The following is a 23,863-nucleotide window of genomic DNA, read 5'->3' as shown; positions in this document are numbered from 1 at the left end:
TGGGATAGCACAGTTGGTCCTTTCCTGGGTGTGATGAGACTCATTTGATTACAGGCTTATGCAAAATCCCAATAAAACTCCTTGAATGGAAAACAGGTTAATCTGGGAAGTCACTGTTTTTTCAGACACTGGGTTCATCAACCAGGAGTCATCTATGAAGTTCTCAGACACCTGATGGAAGATCATCAATGAAGCTAGAACTTCAAAAAGTTGTAAACCACTTGTGCAAAACTGCCAAGATTGGACAGCTAAATGTCCTTCCAAAGACGAATTTATAGGTCCCATTGAAAACCTACTGGTTTCGTTTAGGAAAACTTTATATTTAAAATGTTAATAATTACTAGTCAGTTTTCAAATCTGTGAGATAGTTTACAGCAACTAGAAAGCATTCTTAATGTGGCATAAATGAATGAGTCTTTTGTTATTTTTACAACCTAATTTGTAAATGTCAAAAGAAAATGGCTTGACGCCATTTCCTCATTACAAAAACAATGAATGTGACGTAAAAACGGGAAAAAAAGGGGGCACAACAAAAGAAAGTTAAACCTCTCCTTGCGCTCTCTACTCCCCTTCCTGACACCCCTTTCCGGGCCCCTGTAGGTGCGGCAACTACCCTAGGGCAAACTGTCTTAGAGACAGTCCTCAGGGAAGCTGCAGAAAAGGCCGGAGCCAAGGCCTGGAGGTGGAAGAGGGGATGCAGACCCTCCCTGGCAACAAGAAAAGGGCAAACTCCAACCGCAGGGAGATGATGCCACTTGTGGGCTCTCAGATTGGAGGGAAACGAGCTGAGTGACGGGGCCTCGCGCACAGCTCGGTGGAGGGAGAGACAGTGCGTGCGGAGGTGGAGGGGAGGGTCCTGTTGAACTCCCCACCAGCCCCTGGGAGGGGAGATCGGAGGGTGAGCTCGGCGGTGACGCGGGGCCCTCACGTGACCGCGAGCTGCAGAGCGACGCAGCCTTCGGTGCAGTCGTCACTCCAGTCTGGGTACCAGCTCCCCGCTTCCCTGCACACGGCGGGCTGGCATCGGGCCCCGCGGCAAGTGGAGCAGGTAAGGGCCCCGCGCACCGAAGCCAGGGCGGCAGCGGACTGCCAACCACAAAGCTGGCCTGGGGATGGGGGAGAAAGCGGGCTCAAGTTTCCGGAACCTTCGCTCGATTCTCCCAAGCCTTGCTCCTCCTGCCTAAGTCTGTGCTGGGGAACCCTGGGCTTTGACAGGGCGGATGGTGGGGGGAGTGTCTCAAGAGGGAAATGCAGAGATTGAGATGTTCCTTCTTCTCTGACTCTAATCACTGATCGCACACGTCCGCTCCGCTTCCTGCTAGTTTCAGTGGAAGGGACACGCCGCCACGGTGGCGTTTGCAGAGAAAATGGTGGGCCTTAGTGACTGGACGGCGGGGTTGGTGCGAGTGGCGTCTCTCAAGGTGCGGAGGGACGTTTGATAACTGGGTTCCTGAATCCAGAAAAGCGAGTATTGGGATCTGTGTCCTGGGCGCTAGTCCAAGCACTCAGTGCCTTTCCTCTCTCCTGTCTGACGACAGTGATTCGTGTGGCAGTGTTTGTGGCGAGGCGAGGGAAGAAGAGGAGCAAACTGCACAGGATCTGCGGAGGTTAGTGTGGGTACGGACACTCGCTGTGAACCGTTGAAGTGCTATATGAATATTCTCTATGACAGGAACTTAGGCGCCGCTATCTGGATGGTGGCTCTATAGGGGACTTTCTCTAAACTGTGTTTACTTACCAAACTTACCAAGCTTGGGCTTTTTAACTTAAAGTGTATGTTGAAGACCAATAAAGACAGCAACTTTTCTATGCATGCTTTTTTTTTGCGTCTCAGATAATACAGCGAAAATACAAATTGCTGTCTCAAAGAACTACTTTTTTTTTTTTTTTTTTTGAGATAACCTTTGTGGGGGAGGGATGGAGATTTTGCAGAAGCAAAAGCCCCCGACCCCAACACACATCCTGTCTCTTTTGTTGGAGAACTGCTAGAGATGGCTTTAAGGAGAAGTAGATGGCAGTAGGCTGTCATTTTAGAGTATAGGCTCTAGGGGCCTCCATCTGTCTCCCCGTTTTCCAGTTTTCCAGATTCTTCCACCTGTTGGCACAGGTGAAGGAAATGATAGACTTTGGGGAGAAGCCCTAGAATCCTACAGGTGGTTTTAGAATAATTCGCCTCTGTTGCTCCCCTTTTACCTGCCTCCCTTTTCTATCCTGCCTGTTTCAGTGCTGGAGAAGCCCTAGGTTTTGTTTGCCAGAGAACAGGTGTCTAAATCCAGATTGTTATTATTTTGCCGCCAAGTCGTGTCTGACTCTTCTGCAACCCCATGGGCTGTAGCCAGCCAGACTCCTCTGTCCATGGGATTTCCCAAGCTAGAATACTGGAGTGGATTGCCATTTCCTTCTCCAGGGGATCTTCCTGACCCAGGGATTGAACCCAAGTCTCCTGCATTGACAGGCATTGGCAGGCAGATACTTTACCACTGAGCCACCAAGCCACCAGGGAAGCCCAGTAAGGCAGGTACTGGGACCCATGTTTTAGATGCTGAAATGTCATAAGTACTCAACATTTACCTTTCTTTTTTTCTCTGTTTGTTCCTAGGTCTTCCCATAGGGCAACAGTAGGGCTCTTTACCACTGAAAGCAAAGGAAAGTGGGAGACTGGCCTGGGACTGTGGAGGTTGGTGTGAAGATGGGCAGTGCATAGGGGTAACAAGAGAGGGTGGGCATATAAGATGGCTGAGATTGAGAGAGAGTCTCAGTGGAGGGTTCTTCCACTTCTGCACTCTGCCAGATTTCCCCAGTGTTGCCATCCTCCCTGCTGATATCAGTGCAGGAAATGGTAGGAACATTGGGGTAAGGATGGGCTGCAATGGGACTGAGAGAGGACTTGAGAGGATGGATCATATTAGCAAATTGGACATGGGCTCTCACAGGCAGGGATTGGAGTCAGGGATCAGGGTACTTGTCCATTCTGTGAAGGATCTGATCTCTAGTCCCTGTTTGTTTACTTGTCCACAGCTGGGTCTACAGGCCTGAAAGCTTGAGATCACTGGAAGCAAGGAAATACGGAGGAAATTATTCCTGATCAGTATATGCTGGTAAGAGGATGGGGATTGCCTGGGTAGACATCTAAGGTGGGTTGTTGGAGGTGAGTGTCTATCTGGAGGTATCCAGTGTCTAGTCTGGAGGATACTCAGCCTTCCCCTTTTCCAGGCACTCTCCCCACCATCCCTTCACTTACCCCACACCTTCACCTTTATTGTGATAACAGGGCATGGGGTGAATTTAAGAGGATAGAGAGGGGTTTGTTAATAATATATGTCATGGTAAACAAAATCTTCACTCCTGTCTGTTCCTCCATCTGTCTGTCTGTCTCTAGGTCCACAGATCTCATGAGTTTATAGATCTCCTTTAGGATATACCTCCAATCAAGAGAAGGAAAGAGGTGGTAACTGCCTTGATCATTACAGGTTGGTATGAGGGTGGGCACCTGTGGGAGTGGTGACCAGAGTAGGTCCAGTAAAAATCAGGGTGTGAGGGCTTCAGTCTACCATCCATAGTCAGTGCTACCACCATCCTTTCCACTGTTCATTTGATGTAAGAAAATGTGTATGGAAGTACCCTGGGGGAAATTGTTGGGCACTGGGAAAAATGGAGAGGAGATAAAAGGGATGGAAAGAGAATTTGCTAATTATCCTCTTCTCCCACAAAACACATCATTTTTACACTTTCTTATTCTTCTGTGTATCTGTCTATGTGATGCACAGAATTAGAAGAGAAACTTTAGCCAGTTTCCTTCCTCCACTTCTAGGTCCATCTCCAGTGGCAGCTCTGGTGGCCTTTGAGTGGCTGAAGACCAGCACCCTTGCAGGCTTACATGCAGACCTACTACCCTCTTTTCCCAGGCTAATTGAGCCCTTCTGTATCTTGTTCTTGCCTTCGTCAAGGGTGATTATATGGGTCGCATTCAGGAAGTGGGCTTGGTTACTGCAGGACTGATGATCTGGGCTGGTGCCTGCTACTGCATTTACAGATTAACCAAGGGAAGAGCCCAGAGTGTGAGGCGACTTGCCAGAAATGGGTCCAAAGTCAAGATGGAGACTGTGGCTGGGATACAAAACCAGACCTTGGCCATGTGTGAAGCCATGGTGGGGACAGAAATTGAGACTAGACCCAAGCCCAAGACCGGAGCAGAAACTGGAGCAAGAGATAGGTCTGGAGCTGAAGTAGAGACTAAGGTCATTGCTACAGACAGAAGCAAAGCCTATTCTCAAGCCAAGGCAATGGCTGAAGCAAAGACAGAGACCCAATCTGAGGCCAGAACGGTGGCTGGAACAGTGATAATAACAGAGGCAGTGATTTTGACTGACGCCAAAGCCAGTGAAGTGGCCATGAAAGAGGCAGTGACCCAAACTGACTCTGGGTCTGGGAAACTAATCAAGAAAGAGGCAGTGACCCAGACCAAAACTAAAGCTTGGGCACTTGGTACTAAGGTAGAGACCAAGAAAGAAGCAATGACCCAGACCAAAGCAGAAACTCATATATTGGCTGAAAAAGAGATAGAAATGAACAGAGTGGTGGTGACACAGAATGAGGCCTTGGCAGTAATCAGGGAAGTGACCAAGACGGGCGCCATAAACAAGATCAGAAGTGTGGCTGACACCAAGTCAAGAGCCCTGGAAGAGACTGTGAGTGTGGCTAAGACTCTGTCTGAGGTCTGGTCTGGTACCTCAGTTGATGCTCAGGGAAATCCTAATTTTGTGTCTGAGGCAGAAGCTGGAGCAGTCATGAAGCCCTGTTCACTGTCTCAGGCTGTGGCCAAGATCCAGATTGACAGTGTTCTTGGTACTGAGGTTGAGGCCAAGGGGAATTGCAAAACTATGTCTCAGGCAGGGTCTTCAGCAGATATGAGGGCTTCTGTTCAGTCTCAAGTTGTAGCCAAGGCCCAGACTGAGGCCATGCTTGGGGTGGCAGTTGATGTTGGGGGTAATACCAAGGCCATGTGTGAAGCAGGGATTGGGGCAGATACAAGTGTTTCTACACAATCTCAGACTGTGACCAAGAAACAGGCTGAGACAGTGTCTGGTGCCAGGGTTGATGACAGGGGAAATACCAATGTCATATCTAGGGCAATGATGGGAGCTGACATGACGGCTGCCACACAGCCTCTAGTTGTAGCCGATACTCAGATTGAATTTGCGCCTGATGCCTGGGTTAAGGGTAGAGGCAGCCCCTATCCTGTATCCATGGTGAGGGCTGGAACAGACACTGAATCCTATATGGAGCCTCAGCCTACGATCCGTGTCCAGGCTGATGCCCTGCCTGATGACAGGGTTAAGGCTCAAGACGATGCCAACACCAAGTCTAAAGAAGAAGCTGGGACAGACAAAAAGGCACAGTCTCAGACTTCCACCAAGAGCCAGGCTGAGGCTCCACCTACCACCAGACGTAAAGCTAGGAGCAAAGCCAAAGGCAAGAGTAAGGCAGGGCTTGGAATAGAGATGAAAACCTGTGTACAGCCTGAAGCTGGGGTCAGGGCCCAAGCTGATGTTTTCCCTGATTCCAGAATTGATGGCAAGGGTGATCCTGATGCCATTTCTGGGCCAGGGGCTAAGGCAGAACTGAGGGCCTCTGGTGAACCTCAGGATATGGCCATTTTCCAGGGCGAGGTCTTACCTGGTGCCCAGAATAAGGTCCAGGACAATCCCGATGCTGTTTCTAAGGCAGGGACTGGGTCAGATACAAAGAGCTCTGCTCAGCCCCAGGCTGTGGCCAGTTCCCAGGGGGAAGCCTTGCCTGGTGTCAAGAAGAAGGCTCTGGGCAGTGCCAGTGCTGTGTCTAAGGCAGGGGCTGGTCCAGATGCAAAGGCCTCGGCCCAGCCTCCGACAGATGCAATAGGCCCTGCCCAGCTCCAGGCTGTGGCCAGTTCCCAGGGTGAGGCTTTGTGTGGTGTCAAAAATAAGGCTCGGAGCAATGCCACTGCTGTGTCTAAAGCAGGGACTGGACAGGATACAAAGAGCTCTGCCCAGCCCCAGGCGGTGACCAGTACGCAGGGTGAGGCCTTGCCTGGTGTCAAGAAGAAGGCTCGGGGCAATGCTGGTGCTGTGTCTAAGGCAGGGGCTGGGTCAGATACCACAGGCCCTACTCAGCCCCAAGCTGTGGTCAGTTCTCAGAGTGAAGCCTCGCCTGGTACTAAGAATAAGGTCCGGAGCAATCCCAATGCTGCGTCTAAGGCAGGGGCTGGGTCAGATGCAAAGGCCTCTGCTCAGACTCCAACAGATACAACAGGCCCTGCTCAGCCCCAGGCTGTGGGCAATTCCTGGGGTGAAGCCTTGCCTGTTACTAAGAATAAGACCCAGGGGAATCCCAATGCCATGTCTACAGCAGGAACTGGGCCAGACGCAACGTGTTCTGCCCAGCTTCAAACAGATACAACAAACACTGCCCAGCCCCAAGGTATGGTCAGTTCTCAGGGTGAGGCCTTGCTTGGTGCCAAGAATAATGTCAGGGGTAATCCCAACAATTTGTGCAAGGCAGAGGCTGGAGCAGACCCCGTGGGCTCTGCTCAGCCCCAAGCTGAGTCTAATTCCCCAGGTGAATCCTTGCCTAGTGCCAGAAGTAAGGTCTGGGGCAATCCCAGTACTGTGTCTAAGGTGGACTCTGGACCAGATACCAGAGGCTGTGTTCAACCACAAGCTGCAGCCAGTTCCCAGGGTGAGACCTCGTGTGGTACTAAGAAGAAGGCTCGGGATAGTGCCAGTACTGCATCCAAGGCAGGGTCTAAGCCAGATACCAAGGGCTGTGTTCAGCCCCAGGCTACAGCCAGTTCCCAGGGTGAGACCTCGTGTGGTACTAAGAAGAAGGCTCGGGGCAGTGCCAGTGGTGCGTCTAAGGCAGGTGCTGGGCCACATGCAATGGACTCTCTGCAGCTGCAAACAGATACAACAGGCTCTGCTCTATCCCAGGCTGTGGCTAGTTCCCAGGGAGAGGCCTTGCTTGGTGCCAGGAGTAAGGTCAGGGGCAATCGCATTACTGAGTCTAAGGGAGAGGCTGGAGCAGGTATGGTGGGCTCTGGCCAGCATCAATCTTTAGCCCATTCCCAGAGCAAGACCTCGTTGGGGGCAAAGGACAAGGCTAAGCACAAGTGCGAGGCAGAAGCCACCGGAGATGTCTCTGTAAAGCCCAAGGCTAAGGCCACGCCCACTTCAGAGAATGAAGGTGGGGCAGGCACTCAGGCCTGCACAAAGTCTCAGTCTAAGGTCCACGACTACTACTGGAATGGGATTGGCGTTGAGGACTGGGTTGCTTCAGAGCGATGGATCAAATTTAGGTTTCAGGCTAGGGATGGATACTGGGAGAATAGCACATCCTGGGCTGATGATGAAAATGAAGCCAATACTGAGTCCTGGAGTGTGGCTAAGAGTGAGAATGAGGTTGGTATTCAGTCCTGGGCTGGAGCTGGGGACCAGGCCAGTGGAGGGTTCTGGGCTGGGAGTCAGGCCAGTCAACAGTCCTGGGCTGGGGGACAGGCCAATGGAGGTTACTGGGTAGAGGCTACAGACAGGGCTGCTGGAGGGTCCTGGACTGTAGCTGAGAACCAGGCCAGTGGGACTTCTTGGGCTGGCACTGGGAACCAGGCTGTTGTGGTGCCCTGGACTGGAGCTCAGGTGAGTGACAGTTCCTGGGCTGGGGGCCAAACCAGTGGGGTATCTTGGACTGGGGGAGAGGCCATTGGTGTATCCTGGGCTGTGGTTGAGAACCAGGCCAATGGAGCATCCTGGACTGGGGCTGAGGCACAGGCTGGTGGAAGGTCCCAGGATGGGGCTGGGATTCAGGCTAATGGAGCCTCCTGGGCTCAGGCTACAGGTGGGAATGTGGTTAACATTGGGTACTGGGCTGTGGCTGTGGACCAGGCTACTGGAGGTTCCTGGATTCTGACTAGTGACCTCTCTGGCGGTGCAACCTGGGTTGGGACTAGTGATCTGGCCAAGCCTAGACTTGAGGTTCAGGCCAGTGAAAATGTGTCCTGGACTGGGACTGGGCTGGGGCCTGAAAACCAGTCCAGTGGAAAGGCCTGGGCTGTCACTGCCAACCAAGCCAGCGGAGGGTCTGGGCTAGCTTCTGTGAATCAGTCCAGTGGTGTGTCCTGGATTACAACTGGAGAACAGGCCAGTGGAGGGGCTAGGCCAGGGATTGTAGGCCAGTCCAGTGTTGGGTCCTGGTCTGGCACTGGGAACCAGGCCAGTGAAGGATTATTGGCTGGGACTGTGGAGCAGGCCAGTGGGGGTTCCTGGACCGGGACTGGTGATCAGTCTCATGGTGGGTCCAAGCCTGGATTTGAGGTTCAGGTCAGTGAAGAAGGTTCTTTGGCCCGTGCTGGTGGTCAGGCTGATGGACAGTCTAGGTTGGGACCCGAGGACCAGCCCAGTGGAGGGTCCTGGGCTAACTCTGGGGACCAAGCCAGTGGAGGGTTCTTGGTTGGAGCTGTGGACCAGGCCAATGAAGGGTCCTGGGTTGGTGGGCATCAGGCTGGCAGTGAGGCAAAGCCTAGGTATGAGGATCAGGCCAAATCTGGAAGAGTATCTTGGGCTGACAGTGCAGGTCAGGCTAGTGTAGGGTCTATACTGGGGCCAAGGGACCAGTCTGTTGGAGATTCCTGGGCTGCTATTGGAGACCAAGCCAGTGGAGGATCCAGGCCAGTGCCCGAGAATCAGTCCAGTGGATGGTTCTATGCTTGCAGTGGGAGTCAGGCCAATGCAGGAGGGTCCTGGGGTGGGGCTGGTGACCAGGCAGTTAGAGGTCCTGTGCTCGAGCCCATGAACCAGTCCAGTGGTGGGTCCTGGGCTGATACTGGGAGTCCAGCCAGTGGAGGGTCTTGGGCTGGGGCTGGGGCTCAGGCTGGTAGCTGTTCCAAACCTGGATTTGAGGATCAGGCCAGTGGTGGAGTGTTCTGGTCCAGTGCTCAGGACCAGGCCATTGGAGGGTCTTGTCCAGGGCTTGCAGACCAGGCCAGTGGTGGGTCCTGGACTGGCACTGGGAGTCAGGCCAGTGAAAGGTCCTGGATTGTGACTGGGGATCAAGGAAGTAGCTGTTACAAATCTGGATTTGAGGATCAGGCCAGTGGAGGAGGCTCCTGGGTTGGCACTGGGGATCAGGCTTGTGGAAAATCCCAGACTGGATCTAAGCCTGTGAATGAGGCTGGTAGAGCATCTAGCATGGGGCCTGAACATCAGGCAAGTGGAGGGTCGTGGACAAGCCCTGGAGATCAGCCCAGTAGAAAGTCTCAGGTAAGTGCTGGGGTGGAGGCCAGGGAGGGATCCTGGTTTGGAGCTGGGAGTGAGGCTAGCACAGGGTCTTGGTTCTGGAGAGGGGAAAAAGTTTGTATTGTATCTAGTCCTGGGGATAAAAATGAAGCCAGTATTAAATCCAGCTCAGTAGTTGGGAAAGAAGCCATCATTGATTCCAGATTTGGGGCCAAGAACAAGGCCAATATTGGGTCCTGGATGGAATCTGATGAGGCTGTCTGTATGGATTCCTGTTTGGGAGCTGAGTCTGGAGCTGTGGCTGGAGCTGAGGCCAGGCAGGAGTCTTGGCTGTGGGATGGAGATGTAGCCACTACAGGGTCTAGGCTTGGGGCTGGGGCAGAGGCTAGTGGGCGGTCCTGGACTTTGGCTGGAGATGTAGATGAGGATGAGCTAAGTAGAGCATCTAGCCCTGATATTGAGGAGATCAGTTTAAGGTCCTTGTTTTGGGCTGACAGTGAGAACAGTAATGCACTCAGATCTAAGTGTGAGAAAGATGTCAGTTTTGAGCGTGGGGCTAGACATAAGGTCAGCAACAAGGACAAGCTGGAGGCTGCTGGTGGAGTCGAGGCAAAGTCTTGTTCCTGGGATGGTAAAAGAAACAGAAGTGAGGATAAATCTGTGCCTAAGACTAAAGCCAAAAAGACAGCTGAGTCAAGAGTCTCATGTCCGTCCATGGTCCCTGGGGCAGGAATGGGGTCATGGGCAGGAGCCATGATCTGGACAGAAATGAAATTTCCATACCAAAATGAGTCTTGCTTCCCACCTGAAGATGAACTCAGAAAGCAGATCAGGTCTGGGGAGAAAACTCAGCCCTGGGTTTGCCGTTGTAAACGTGAAAATAACATGGATCCACGCGAGCTCGAGAAACTCATTTGCATGATTGAGATGACTGAAGATCCTTCTATTCATGAAATAGCCAATAATGCTCTATATAACAGTCGTGATTACCCATTTTCCCATGAAATAATTCGTAATGCAGGTAGAATCTCAATTATTGAAGGCTTGCTTAATAACCCCTACCCTAGTGTTAGGCAGAAAGCTTTAAATGCATTGAATAACATCTCAGTGGCTGCTGAAAACCATAGGAAGGTTAAAACATACTTAAATCAAGTATGTGAAGACACCATCACCTATCCCTTGAATTCAAATGTGCAGCTGGCTGGACTGAGATTGATAAAGCACCTGACTATTATCAGTGAGTATCAGCATATGGTTACAAATTACATTTCAGAATTTCTTCGTTTGTTAACTGTGGGAAGTGGAGAAACTAAAGACCATATTTTGGGAATGCTTTTAAATTTCTCTAAAAATCCCTCTATGACAAAGGACTTGCTCATTGCCAATGCACCAGCATCACTGATTAATATCTTTAGCAAGAAAGAGACAAAGGAGAATATTCTTAATGCTCTTTCACTATTTGAAAATATAAATTACCATTTTAAAAGAAGAGCAAAAGTATTTACCCAAGACAAGTTCAGTAAAAATTCCCTTTATTTCATATTCCAACGACCTAAAGCATGTGCCAAGAAACTTCGCATCTTAGCAGCAGAATACAATGACCCTGAGGTGAAAGAAAGAGTTGAGCTGTTATTAAGTAAACTATGATTAATTGTAGTTTTCCAAACAAATTTGAGTAATATTTTGGTTTTGCAGCTTGGAAGTAATGCACATTGTAAATCGCATTATAATTTCTAAAGTGAGGTTGCTTATGATGGTCGATAACTGGACCATTTTATGAACACCAAATGAATTCAATCTTGTACTGAAAATACATGTGTTGATTTTTACCTTGTCTGGATTGAGATATTTTTGGTATGCTTCATGAGCAGAAACTGAACTGATTCTTCATAAGTAATCTTTGGTCCTTTGTGTGGACTTACGTTTATACATTTGAGACTTTATTTTTATGTCATCAATAAAGTTGTGTGTTTTAAGCAGAAAAAAAAAAAAAAGCCACATCTTTGTCCTTGAACCTGTGATCTAGTTGGAGAGGCAAGATGTATGGAAACAAAAAGGTACTAGCAGCATGTTAGAACCTCTGGTCACGGCCAACTGTTTCCTATTAGTGCTTAAAGGCAACAGAAACTTCTGTAGGCGACAGTGTTCAGGGAAACTTTTACAGGGGAGGGGGCACTTAAGTAGGCTGGGCATGAAGGATGGGCTAAAAACAGGGCAGAAGGGCATTGGAGAAGGGAGAAGTGATGGGAAGAAAGGCATAGAGGTGGTAATTTTGCTCCACAGAGGAGGCTGGCCTGCCTGGAATACAAAGTGTGGGGAGGGGAGTGATGGGAAATATGGTCTAACAGTTGGGGTGAGTCCCATGCATGGAGGGATTTCTAGACTGATTTCTAGACTGAGTTGTCTATATAATTACTCCACCCACCCCTGGGAGATACCAAGCCTTTCATGACCAGAGGAATGACAGGATGAAAAAGAAATTATGTGATTGACGTGTGCAGAATGGGTCAGAGTTGGGGTGGGGACAGGAGTAGCCACTAGAAATTGAAGCATCACTTAAGGAAGTTATAACCATAGTTCAGGCATAAATACTAGAGGTGTGAAATTTCACTGGTGACCATGGGAGTGGTAAAGGGAGGAAGGAAGTGAGAGATGTTTTGAATGAAGAAGTGCTGCAACCTATCCTGGGAACATACAGAAAGGGACAATTTTATTGTAGGATCCTGAGGGCATTTGATAGAAAAACATCCTCTTTTTTGTCCAACTCTGGTATCTGTGGGAATGAATACAGTAGTTATTATTTTGATATTATGAGAAAATATAATAGAAGAAGGGCCTCCGTGGTGGCTCAGTGGTAAAGAACCCACCTGCCAATGCAGGAGACACAGGAGACACGGGTTCGATCCCTGGGTCGGGAAGATTCCCTGGAAGAGAGTATGGCGACCCACTCCAGTATTCTTGCTGGGAAAAATCCCATGGACAGAGGAGCCTGGCAGGCTACAGTTCATGGGGTTGCAAAGAGTTGGACACGACCGAAGTGACTTAGCACGCAGAGCATAATAGAAGAAAGAATGCTTTTTAGTGCTTCTATCAACTTTCTTTTACAAGGTTGGTTGGGGTAGGGCCTTATGGAACCATTGAGGTGGCTGATGACATCCATACTGGAGATCTACCTCCCTTCCATCCCAAAGTGTGGTGAAGTGTGGGAGGAGGGGCACCTTCAAACTGTGCTAGTGGGAGCATACTTGGTACAAGATCCATCTGGATACATGTTTTAGAAGCTTTCAAGATGTGCATGCTCTTTGACCCAGTAATTCCATTTATACTAATTTATCCTTAGGAGATAATCAAATAATTGTCTTGTACAAGGCTGTGCATCTTTGCACTGTTTTGAAGAGTGAAAAATTGTGAATGACCCAAGTGTCTTGAAATAGGCACTTAAGGTATGTCTACACATTATTAATAATGAATGATGTGAAACATTATTCAACTCTTGAAAGTGATGGTAGGCAACTACACTTATTTACATGGGAAAATTCTGTGTGTGTGTGTGTGTGTGTGTGTATATATATGTAATGGAGAAAATAGGCTGCAAAGGCATATTCTATAACTTTTATGAAGAAAGAGCATATATTTAAATTACCTCTATGTATAAAATTTGGTGTGTATATTTTGAGAATGTGGATAGTTCCCTATGAGTGTAAGATTAATGGATAATTTTACCTGTTTTTGCTTTTATGTATTTTCTTGTATTAATGTAAACCAGGACTTTTGCATAATTTGCCAAGAGGGAAATGGATGAATTCAGGCTAAGCAGGCCTGTCAATAGCATTTTGGGGAACTAGAGCAAAAGTATACATAGAGGTTCACATACTCATCTCTAAGTATTTGGAAGGTATAAATTAAAAATTTAAAATAAACACTGCTTAAGTAAGGTTGTAAATATAAGTATAAATGTTTGAAATTTTAAATTTCATTAACTGTTTTGAAAGTAAAGCTCTTCTCAATTCTAGCATTTGATGGTCACCAACTTTCCAGTGGAAAAAATGATGTCACACTTGCAGTGAATTCTGCAATCTGCTACTCTAATCCTCCTTTAGGAATAAAGAGTTTATTATTTCAGTTGCTTGGAGTGTTTCCAGCAGACAGCCCTCAGCTGTCAACTCTCTTCAGGAATTGCCTCAGCTAGAAAGCCACCTCCCCCAAGGTCATACCTCCTTTCTGGGGGACTGCACATTCAATGACTGATCTACATGATCTTCTTGCCCCAAATGAGACAGCTTAACTTCTCCCTCTGTCCAATCCTTCTTCTTTATTTTCCTTTCTACAGGTTTTGATCCTAAGAACATTCCTTAATAAAAACCCTTCATGCTGAATCCTATCTCTGAGTCTGCCCTCCAGGAAGCCAACCTACAACAGTTGGTACAAGAAGAGGTTCAGAAAAGCATACACTGTGATGAAATTTTGGAGATGGATCACCTGCTGCCTGGCTGGCAATGAGGATTCCATCATTTGTGGTAGGTGGAGTAGATAGGCATGTGGAACATCTAGCAGAGGAGTTGTTAGAGCTTTCACTGGTAGTGAACTGGAATGGCATTGGTGGAAGGGAATGCATTATTAACTGGTGCTGTGTGGTAGATGTTTGAGAAATTTGTGAGGAATATTAAATATAAAGAAGGCCAGAAAATTGAGTGGTTATTGATATTCCAAGATCAGGGCCCTCGTTAGGAGGGAATATGACCCTGACACATGGAATGGGGACATCTGGATTGATGTCCCTAGATGTCTTACTTCCTCTGCTTTCCCTGAGCCCCTTGAGCATTCAGAAGTGTCCCGGTCCTTCCTTTTAAGGGTTAGTGCTTCACCTTGCTTGAATATGCAGAGCCCTTTCCCGGGTAAGATAATGTGTATTTTCTGCAGAATCTTCCCCCACCTCCCATCCTGGTCACTGGGTCTATGTCTAGGGTTAAATCAAAACGTTACTGCATTGGTGATGTGCTGGGCTTAATAAGGAAGGAAAGGGAATACCTCAGGAAGGAGCAGCAGGACCTAGCCAGCATGCCGGACTTAGCAGGTGCTGAGGGAGTAAGCACGGGACTGAATTCTGAGGGCCTTGATCAGGGCAGCTAGAATAAAAATTTGAATAAGGGAGAATGGATTTGAGAGTCCTTTCCCAAGATACAGGATTTAACACCCTGGAAAAGACCCTAGGGGATTAATATGAGCTCACTACTAGAATGACTCCTCAAAGAATGAAAAAAAAAAAAAAATTCCCCACTTTAAGTGAGATGTAAATGCCAGAGTTGCAATAGTAGATGGTCAGAGGTGGTTGGTTAACATCACTGACTCAATGGACATGAACCTGGGCAAACTCCGGGAGATAGTGAGGGACAGGGAGGCCTGGTGTGCTGCGGTCCATGGAGTCACAAAGAGCAACCGAACAACAACATCAATGGTGGGAGAAGGCTCAGGGAAGCAGGAATAGAATAAAGTCAGAAATCCCTCCAGAGGACTATGTGCTGCAAGAATTTTCTAAAGCTATAAGGAATGCACTGGTTAAAGGGGTACCAGCATCACTAAGTGCAGTGGTGGCTAGCTCGTGCAGATCAGGGCTCAGTGTAGGAGAGGGTGTTACAGGACAAAAAGCACTGATAGAAATGGTGATGTACCTGAAACAATAGAGGCAAGATAACTGTACTCAACTGTCAGAAGTCAGGTGGATGCAAATACCATAATGCACCATGGGTCAGCGTAATAGGGAAGCCTGATCTGCAGAAAGCTTTGGAAAGGATTATTAGAACAAACACAGTGCTCTCAGTGGATCGATAGTTGTTGTTGTTCAGTCACTCAGTCGTGTCCAACTCTTTGCGACCCCATGGACTGCAGCATGTCAGGCTCCTCTGTCCTCCACCATCTCCCAAAGTTTGCTCAAACTCATGTCCATTGAGTCAATGATGCTATCCAACCATCTCATCCTCTGCCGCCTCCTTCTCTTGCCCTCAATCTTTCCCAGCATCAGGGTCTTTTCTAATGAGTAAGCTTTTCGAGTCAGATGGCCAAAGTATAGGAGCTGCAGCTTCAGCATCAGTCCTTCCTTTAGGATTGACTGGTTTGATCTCCTTGCAGTCCAAGGGACTCTCAAGAGTCTTCTCCAGCATCACAATTCTAAAGCATCAATTTTTCGGTGCTCAGCCTTCTTTATGGTCCATCTCTCACATCCATACGTGACTATTGAAAAAAACATACCTTTGGCTATACAGACCTTTGTCTACAAAATGATGTCTCTACTTTTTAACACACTGTCTAGGTTTATTGTAGCTTTCCTTCCAAGAAACAAGTGTCTTAATTTCATGGCTACAGTCCGCAGTGGTTTTGGAGCCCAAGAAAATAAAATCTGTCACTGCTTCCACTTTTTCCCCTTCTATTTACCATGAAGTGGGTGCTATGGTCTTAGTTTTTTCAATGTTGAGATTCAAGCCAGCTTTTCACTCTCCTTTCACCCTCATCAAGAGGCTCTTTAGTTCCTCTTCACATTCTACCATTAGAGTGGTATCATCTGCATATCTGAGGTTGTTGAGATGGTTAAGACAGTTAATAGAATGTGGTGGTCAATATAACACATTACTCTAGGAAAAAAACATCTGACAGGTTTTATTCAATCCATGCAATAAAAAAAAATTAGAGATGCTCAGGAGCCTGAGGGAATGTGCCTCAATAAGAATTACATTCCTCCTTGTACAGCTTTGGCCTTAAGTCAGTTTTTGATTCAGAGTGCACTGTTTAAAGGAGTGGGGTACCCAGTCCTGGGCATCCCAGTTCTTCCCTTTCATCCAGTCCTTCCCTCTACTAAGGTAACTGTGTGCTGAGGAAAGAGGAATACCCAAAAATTTTGAGGGCTGATGGACCCTGGCTGTGAGTTGCTATTGATATCCAGAGAACTAACGTGTCATCATGCCTCAACTTGTTAGAACAGGGGCAGATGGGAGCCAGAAATTAGATAGGCTCTTGGTCTCTGTTGGGTTTACAGTAGCTCCACTGTGTCCACAGACTCACTCAATGGTTATTTTCTTGGTTTCTGAATATATAATTGGAATAGACATTACGATAGTTGGTACAAGTCCCATATTGGTTCCTTGGCATGTGGCATGACCACTAAGTTGCTTCACTCATATCCAGTTCTTTGTGACTCTGTGGACTGTAGCTAGCCAGGCTCCCCTGTCCATGGGATTCTCCAGGCAAGAACACTGGAGTGGGTTTCCATGCCCTCCTCCAGGAGGTCGTCCCAACCTGGGGATCGAACCCATGTATCCTGTGTCCCCTGCAGTGCAGATGAATTCTTTATCCACTGAGCCACCTGGTAAACCCCTTCTTGGCATGTGGAGTCAGAGCTATTTGTAGATGAGGTCAAGTGGAAGCTTTGAAATTTCCTTGCTCTTCCTTGGCAAAGACAGTAAATGAAAACATATAGATAGCATCTTTGAGAAGATTGCAGAAGTCAGTGCCACCTTTAAAGACCTAAAGAATTCTGGGCTGTGGTCCCCATCATATCTCCATTAAATCAGTTTGGGCCCCTGCAAAATGTGGACAGAGTCCAGTAAATGACATAGACTACTGCAAACTCAACCAAGTAGTGGCACAAGTGCAGCTCTCATGTCAGATACAATATCTTTGCTAGAACAGAATAATATGGCCTTGCTGCTGCTGCTGCTGCTAAGTCGCTTCAGTCGTGTCTGACTCTGTGCGACCCCATAGACGACAGCCCACCAGGCTCCCCTGTCCCTGGGATTCTCCAGGCAAGAACACTGGAGTGGATTTCCATTTCCTTCTCCAATGCATGAAAGTGAAAAGTGAAAGTGAAGTCGCTCAGTCGTGTCTGACTCTTCGTGACCCCATGGACTGCAGCCTACCAGGCTCCTCCGTCCATGGGATTTGCCAGGGAAGAGTACTGGAGTGCAGTGCCGTTGCCTTCTCCATTATGGCCTTAGGTACCTAGTAATCAGGTATTGGTTTGGAAAATTATTTTTCCTATCCCTATCAGAATGGAACATCTTAAAAGTTCACATTCACATAGATGGCAACAGTATACATTTATAGTTTTTCCTCAAGACTCTACTAACTCCCTGTCCTCTGTCATTACATAATTTGAAGAGATCTGGACTACCTGAATATAATACTGTTAATAGCCCACTATGTTGATGATATCATGTTAATTGGACCAAATGGCCAAGAAATGGCTAGCACACTGGAGGCTAAGACATGTGTACTCTGGAGGATGGGAAGTAAACCTTACAAAGATCCAGGGTCTGGCTACATTAGGTGCAGTTTTCAGATGCTGAATGGTCTGGGTCATCCCATGAAGTAGGAAAGTCAACATCTTGTAGGCTTTATTGGATTCTGGAAGCAGCACATTTACATCTGGAATTTACTGTTTTGACCCATATATTGGGTGACACGAAAAGCTGCCAACTTTGAGTGGGGCCTAGAACAAAAGAAGAGCCTATAGCAGGTCCAGGGGTTTCAAACAGCCGCCACTTGGACCATGTGAAAAATAAACTCTAAGGTATTAGAATATAATCAATCTGATTTCAGTGTTGACCATCTGGTGATGTCCATGTGTAGAGTCTTCTCTTGTGTTGTTGGAAGAGGGTGTTCACTATGACCAGTGCATTCTCTTGGCAGAACTCTATTAGCCTTTGCCCTGCTTTATTCCATATTCCAAGGCCAAATTTGCCTGTTACCCCAGGTGTTTCTTGACTTCCTACTTTTGCATTCCAGTCCCCTATAATGAAAATGACATCTTTTTTGGGTGTTTGTTCTAGAAGGTCTTGTAGGTCTTCATAGAACTGTTCAACTTCAGCTTCTTCAGCATTACTGGTTGGGGCATAGACTTGGATTCCTGTGATATTGAATGGTTTGCCTTGGAAATGAACAGAGATCATTCTGTCATTTTTGAGATTGCATCCAAGTACTGCATTTCAGACTCTTTTGTTGACTCTGATGGCTACTCCATTTCTTCTAAGGGATTCTTGCCCACAATAGTAGATACAATGCTCATCTGAGTTAAATTCACCCATTCTAGTCCATTTTAGTTTGCTGATTCCTAAAATGTTGACATTCACTCTTGTCATCTCCTGTTTGACCACTTCCAATTTGCCTTGATTCATGGCCCTAACATTCCAGGTTCCTATGCAATATTGCTTTTACAGCATCGGACCTTGGTTCTATCACCAGTCACATCCACAACTGGGTATTGTTTTTGCTTTGGCTCCAACTCTTCATTCTTTCTGGAGTTATTTCTCCACTGATCTCCAGTAGCATATTGGGCACCTACCGACCTGGGGAGTTCATCTTTCAGTATCCTATCATTTTGCCTTCTCATACAGTTCATGGGGTTTTCAAGGCAAGAATACTGAAGTGGTTTGCCATTCCCTTCTCCAGTGGACCACCTTTTGTCAGAACTCTCCACCATGACCTGTCCATCTTGGGTGGGCATACACAGCATGGTTCATAGTTTCACTGAGTTAGACAAGGCTGTGGTCCACGTGATCAGATTGATTAGTTTTCTGTGATTGTGGCTTTCATTCTAACAGAAGCAGAAGATATTAAGAAGAGGTGGCAAGAATACACAGAATAACTATACAAAAAAGATCTTCATGACCCAGATAATCACGATGGTGTGATCACTCACCTAGAGCCAGACATCCTGGAATGTGAAGTCAAGTAGGCCTTAGGAAACATCACTACAAACAAAGCTAGTGGAGGTGATGGAACTCCAGCTGAGCTATTTCAAATCCTGAAAGATGATGCTGTGAAAGTGTTGCACTCAATATGCCAGCAAATTTGGAAAACTCAACAGTGGCCACAGGACTGGAAAAGGTCAGTTTTCATTCCAATCCCAAAGAAAGCCAATGCCAAAGAATGTGCAAACTACCACACAATTGCACTCATCTCACACGCTAGCAAAGTAATGCTCAAAATCCTCCAAGCCAGGCTTCAACAGTACGTGAACCGTGAACTTCCAGATGTTCAAGCTGGATTTAGAAAAGGCAGAGGAGCCAGAGATCAAATTGCCAACATCCTTTGGATCATCGACAAAGTAAGAGAGTTCCAGAAAAACATCTATTTCTGCTTTATTGACTATCCCAAAGCCTTTGACTGTGTGGATCACAGCAAACTGTGGAAATTTCTGAAAGAGATAGGAATACCAGACCATCTGACCAGCCTCCTGAGAAATCTGTATACAAGTCAAGAACCAACAGTTAGAATTGGACATGGAACAACAGACTGGTTCCAAATAGGAAAAGGAGTAAGACAAGGCTGTATATTGTCACCCTGCTTATTTAACTTATATGCAGAGTACATCATGAGAAATGCTGGGCTGGAGGAAGCACAAGCTGGAATCAAGATTGCAGGGAGAAATATGACATATGAAATACATATGACACCACCCTTATGGCAGAAAACAAAGAACTAAAGAGCCTCTGGATGAAAGTGAAAGAGGAAAGTGAAAAAGTTGGCTTAAAGCTCAACATGCAGAAAACTAAGATCATGGCATCTGGTCCCATCACTTCACAGCAAATAGATGGGTAAGCAATGGAAACAGTGACAGACTTTACTTTTTTGTGCTCCAAAATCACTGCAGATGGTGACTGTAGCCATGAAATTAAGACACTTCCTCCTTAGAAGAGTCATGACCAAACTAGACATCATATTAAAAAGCAGAGACTTTACTTTTCCAACAAAGGTCTGTCTAGTCGAAACTTTGCTTTTTCCAGTAGTCATGTATGGATGTGAGAGTTGCACTATAAAGAAAGCTGAGCGCCTAAGAATTGATGCTTTTGAACTGTGGCATTGGAGAAGACTCTTGAGAGTCCCTTGGACTGCAAGGAGATCCAGCCAGTCCATCCTAAAGGAAATCAGTCCAGAATATTCATTGGAAGGACTGATGCTGAAACTCCTATACTTTGGCCACCTGATTTGAAGAACTGAGTCATTTGAAAAGACCCTGATGCTGGGAAAGATGGAAGGCAGGATGAGAAGGGGATGACAGAGGATGAGAGGGTTGAATGGCATCACTGACTCAATGGACATGAGTTTGAGAAAACTCCGGGAGTTGGTGATAGACAGGGAAGCCTGGTGTACTGCAGTCCATGGGGTCGCAAAGAGTCAGACACGACTGAGCAGCAGAACTGAAGGATTAGAAGTGTCTGTGTTGGCAGAAGATACCATGTGGAGTTTTTGGTAAGCTCTGATGGGAAGGTCACCACTTATACCAGAACTCAGATTCTGCAACAAAGTCATGCCACATGCAGTGGAGAATTACATACTCAAAAGTATATTTTTAAAGTATTAAAAAAAAAAAACAGCTCCTAATATGCTACTATATCCTGATAGAGATGGAATACCCAGCCATAGGACATCAAGTGACTATGCAAGTGGCCATACAGCCAGAACTGCTCATTTTCAACTGAGTTCTGTCAGATCCTCCAAGGTATAAGGATGGGCAGGCCCAGTAACAAGATGGCAGTTTTATACACAAGCAGGAATGGAGTGTTTAAGCACCTTGTATTGCTGACCCTGCTCACAGCGCCAGTTGTTTCGCTGTATCTCACTGTGGGCACTGTTTACTGAACTCATGGTAGGCAAGGTGTGAGCTAAGAGGCTGGAAGAAAATGCAAGTAGCCATAAGAACTACAGACCATTTATTCTCTTCTGCCTGGCACAGCAGCCGTAGCAGCAGACATAACATAACGCACCATAACCACACACATCCGTGACCAAGCGAGTACCTTGTGACATGCATGCACAGTGCTATAAGTGATCTCAGCTGTTACATAATCATTATCTACAAAATGTGGGGCAAGAGCGAGAGGCTGTGGGATGAGAGAGCCTGACCACCCCATTTTCGCAAATTTGCTCTTTCCCTGCACACTTGCACAATCAACTAAAGCAGACCCTCCATGATATCCACCACTGTTGCACTAGCATCTTTCACTCACCTTGTACCTGTGGCCTCATAGGGAATCTTTTTTGACAAGCTGACTGAGAAGAAAAAAACCAAGTATTATTTATAGATTGGTGGGCTTGGTGTGTGAGTATCAACAAGGAAAGCAATTCCAGCCTGAAAAAGTCATGATGATCAGGAATGAGGGTCTGGATCATATCACCAGACAATCCAGCAAGACCGTAAGAGTGATTGGGATCTATAATTGATAGTGGGAGAGCAAGATGGTCATTTTCAGCTTTGAGACCAACTGCAATGTGGAGACTATAGTTTTTCCTAAGTTTCCCCTAGGAATAGAGACCCACCAGACCCCTGGAAGACCTGATCCTGGAACTTATATAAAGCAAATCTGGGAGGCACAAGGAGTGGATTCTGGAGGATGCTGCAATGCCCTGCCCAGAGTTTCCTTTAGCAATAAAGACCTTATTACTTCAGTTGTTAGGAATGCTGCCATCAGAGAGCCCTTGGCTGCTAGCCCCATTCAGGCATTGCATCAGCTGAGAATTGTCTTGTTCAAGATCACACTGTATTCTCAGCATGTCCCACATGCAGTGGCTCATTGATGCTGTGTATAAAGACCTGGTCTTCTTGCCCCACTTGAGATGGCTTTTAAATTTCATCCTATCTTCAGAATTCCTTATAGGATATGCTGAGGCATTGGTGCACTGACATTTGATTTTTTTCCTCTTTTCATTCCTTCTTATTTTCTCCCTTTTTTTTCTTAAATGTTTATCCCAGGAGCTCTCACCAATAAACCTCCTATACTAATCTTTGCCTTAGAATTTGTTTCCTGGGGATCCAATCTGTGACAGTGATTCATGCATCTCTCTCTCTCTTTTCATAAATCCCCAAATCAAGAGTAATATCTGTTGTTTAATACTGTGAAATATTCTTTAGTTTCTATATGCAACAGTTGCAAATAGTGCATTCATTTTTATTACATTTTATGTAGTTTTTATTACATTCATTTTTGCAACCACAAACCAGAAAATAAATACAAGCCAGAAAATGGACACTATTGGGATATGAAAGTTTGTAGGCAAAAACCTATGGAATTCATGTATCTGAAAAGAAGGCTCTGATAAGTTAGCTTGTTTTTTCTCTTTCTTAGGTGGTTCACTGCTAAAATCTTCCCTGTAATTTGAACTAATGTCTGTCTCTTATGTCAGCAGTGGCACAACCCACAAATCTTCTTGGCATTTGGACACAGTTGCCTATTGTTTAGAGGAGACGGGGAAACAGATGTGGAGAAGCATTTTCCTGAAGCCTGAAAGTGTTAGTCAAAGTACAGATGTTTGGGCTTATAAGCTGCACTCTACCACCAATGAGCACCAGATCCCATGTGACACAGGCACCCATATGTTCTTTAATAAGTGTGTGTGTGTGTGTGTGTGTGTGTGTGTGTGTGATATGCAAGACCCTTGAAAGCATGGGGTTTAGGGGGGACTTGTGTCTAGCTCTTGGGGTAGCACTGAAGCTAAGATAGAAATGGATAACATTCCTAGATGTTTTGGAAAATTAAGTAGTCTTATAGTCAGTTTTAACCCACTCCAATATTCTTGCCTGGAGAATCCCAATGGACAGAAGGGCCTGGTGGGCTACAGTACATAGGATTGCACAGAGTCAGACTGGGTGGTTAAACAACAGAAATTTATTTCTCACAGTTCTAGAGCCTGGAATGTCCAAGATTAGGTGCTGGCAAATTTAGTTTCCATGAGAGCTTTCCTCCTGGCTTGTGGATAGCTGCCCTCTCACTTTGACCTCTCATGGCCTTTTCTTGGTGCATGTGTGTGGAGAGCGAGTGAGCTTTCTCATACCCCTTCTTATAAGGACACTAATCTTGTAAGATAAGGGATCCATTCTTATGGACTCATCTGTTGTTCAGTCACCAGGTTGTGTCCAACTCTTCAAGACCCCATGGATTGTAGCATGCCAGGCTTCTCTGTCCCTCACCATCTCCCAGAGTTTACCCAAATTCATGTCCAGTGAATTGATGATCCCATCCAATCATCTCATCTTCTGTCACCCTCTTCTCCTTCTGACTTCAATCTTTACCAGCATCAGGGTCTTTTCCAATGAGTCGACTGTTCGCATCAGGTGGCTAAAGTATTGGAGCTTCAATTTAGAGGACCTATTTTCAAATACAGCCATACTGGGGGTAAGGCTTTCAAAGTATAAATTTTGGGAAGACACACATTCAGCCCATAAAAGTCCTTGAGTTTTTTTGGTACAGAATTGGAGTCTTATTCTATGTTCAGTTTCAGAACCTGGTTTTATTAAATGTAATTTTTCTGGTTGTATTGTACCATAAGCAACAATGTTTCAGCGAGTTTATATATTTTGCCTATAGCTAATTCAGCCAAGGACTACTAGCTCAGATGTTCTCTGATTACTCCTGAAAGTGTATGCCTTGGGCATTCACACATCCTTCCATATTGCCATGAATGACTGTGATTGTTTTTATTTTTTATAATAATTTTATTTATTTATTTTTGGCTGTGCTGAGTCTTCGTTGCTGTGTGGGTTTTCTCTAGTTGCGGGGAGCAGGGGCTACTCTCTAGTTGCAGTGCATGGGCTTCTCATTGTGGTAGCTTCT

At 46.4% G+C, this 23,863-nt stretch overlaps 1 protein-coding gene across 2 annotated transcripts; it reads left to right on the top strand.

The window, feature by feature from the left end:
• Positions 1 to 643: 643 nt before the first annotated feature.
• Positions 644 to 13,353, top strand: ARMCX4 (armadillo repeat containing X-linked 4). 2 transcript variants are annotated; one of them, XM_070365500.1, is made up of 6 exons: positions 644 to 1,048; positions 1,539 to 1,607; positions 2,600 to 2,677; positions 3,019 to 3,098; positions 3,380 to 3,470; positions 3,812 to 13,353. In XM_070365500.1, exon 6 carries the CDS (start codon positions 3,957 to 3,959, stop codon positions 10,908 to 10,910), a length of 6,954 nt encoding a protein of 2,317 aa, XP_070221601.1. In that variant the 5' UTR covers positions 644 to 1,048; positions 1,539 to 1,607; positions 2,600 to 2,677; positions 3,019 to 3,098; positions 3,380 to 3,470; positions 3,812 to 3,956; the 3' UTR covers positions 10,911 to 13,353. The 2 variants fall into 2 exon arrangements, with proteins under 2 accessions (XP_070221601.1, XP_070221602.1); XM_070365501.1 differs by lacking the exon at positions 644 to 1,048 and having other exon boundaries at positions 1,340 to 1,607.
• The last annotated feature ends 10,510 nt before the right edge of the window (positions 13,354 to 23,863 follow it).

This window comes from Bos mutus, chromosome X (genome assembly GCF_027580195.1).
Source record: "Bos mutus isolate GX-2022 chromosome X, NWIPB_WYAK_1.1, whole genome shotgun sequence".
Taxonomy (NCBI): Eukaryota; Metazoa; Chordata; class Mammalia; order Artiodactyla; family Bovidae; genus Bos; species Bos mutus.
Note: the sequence above shows the minus strand (reverse complement) of the source record. Positions and strands in the feature narration are given on the sequence as shown.

Bases quoted from the DNA above. Each gene is read 5' to 3' on its own strand.
- ARMCX4 (XM_070365500.1), top strand. From the start codon at position 3,957: ATGGGTCGCATTCAGGAAGTGGGCTTGGTTACTGCAGGACTGATGATC.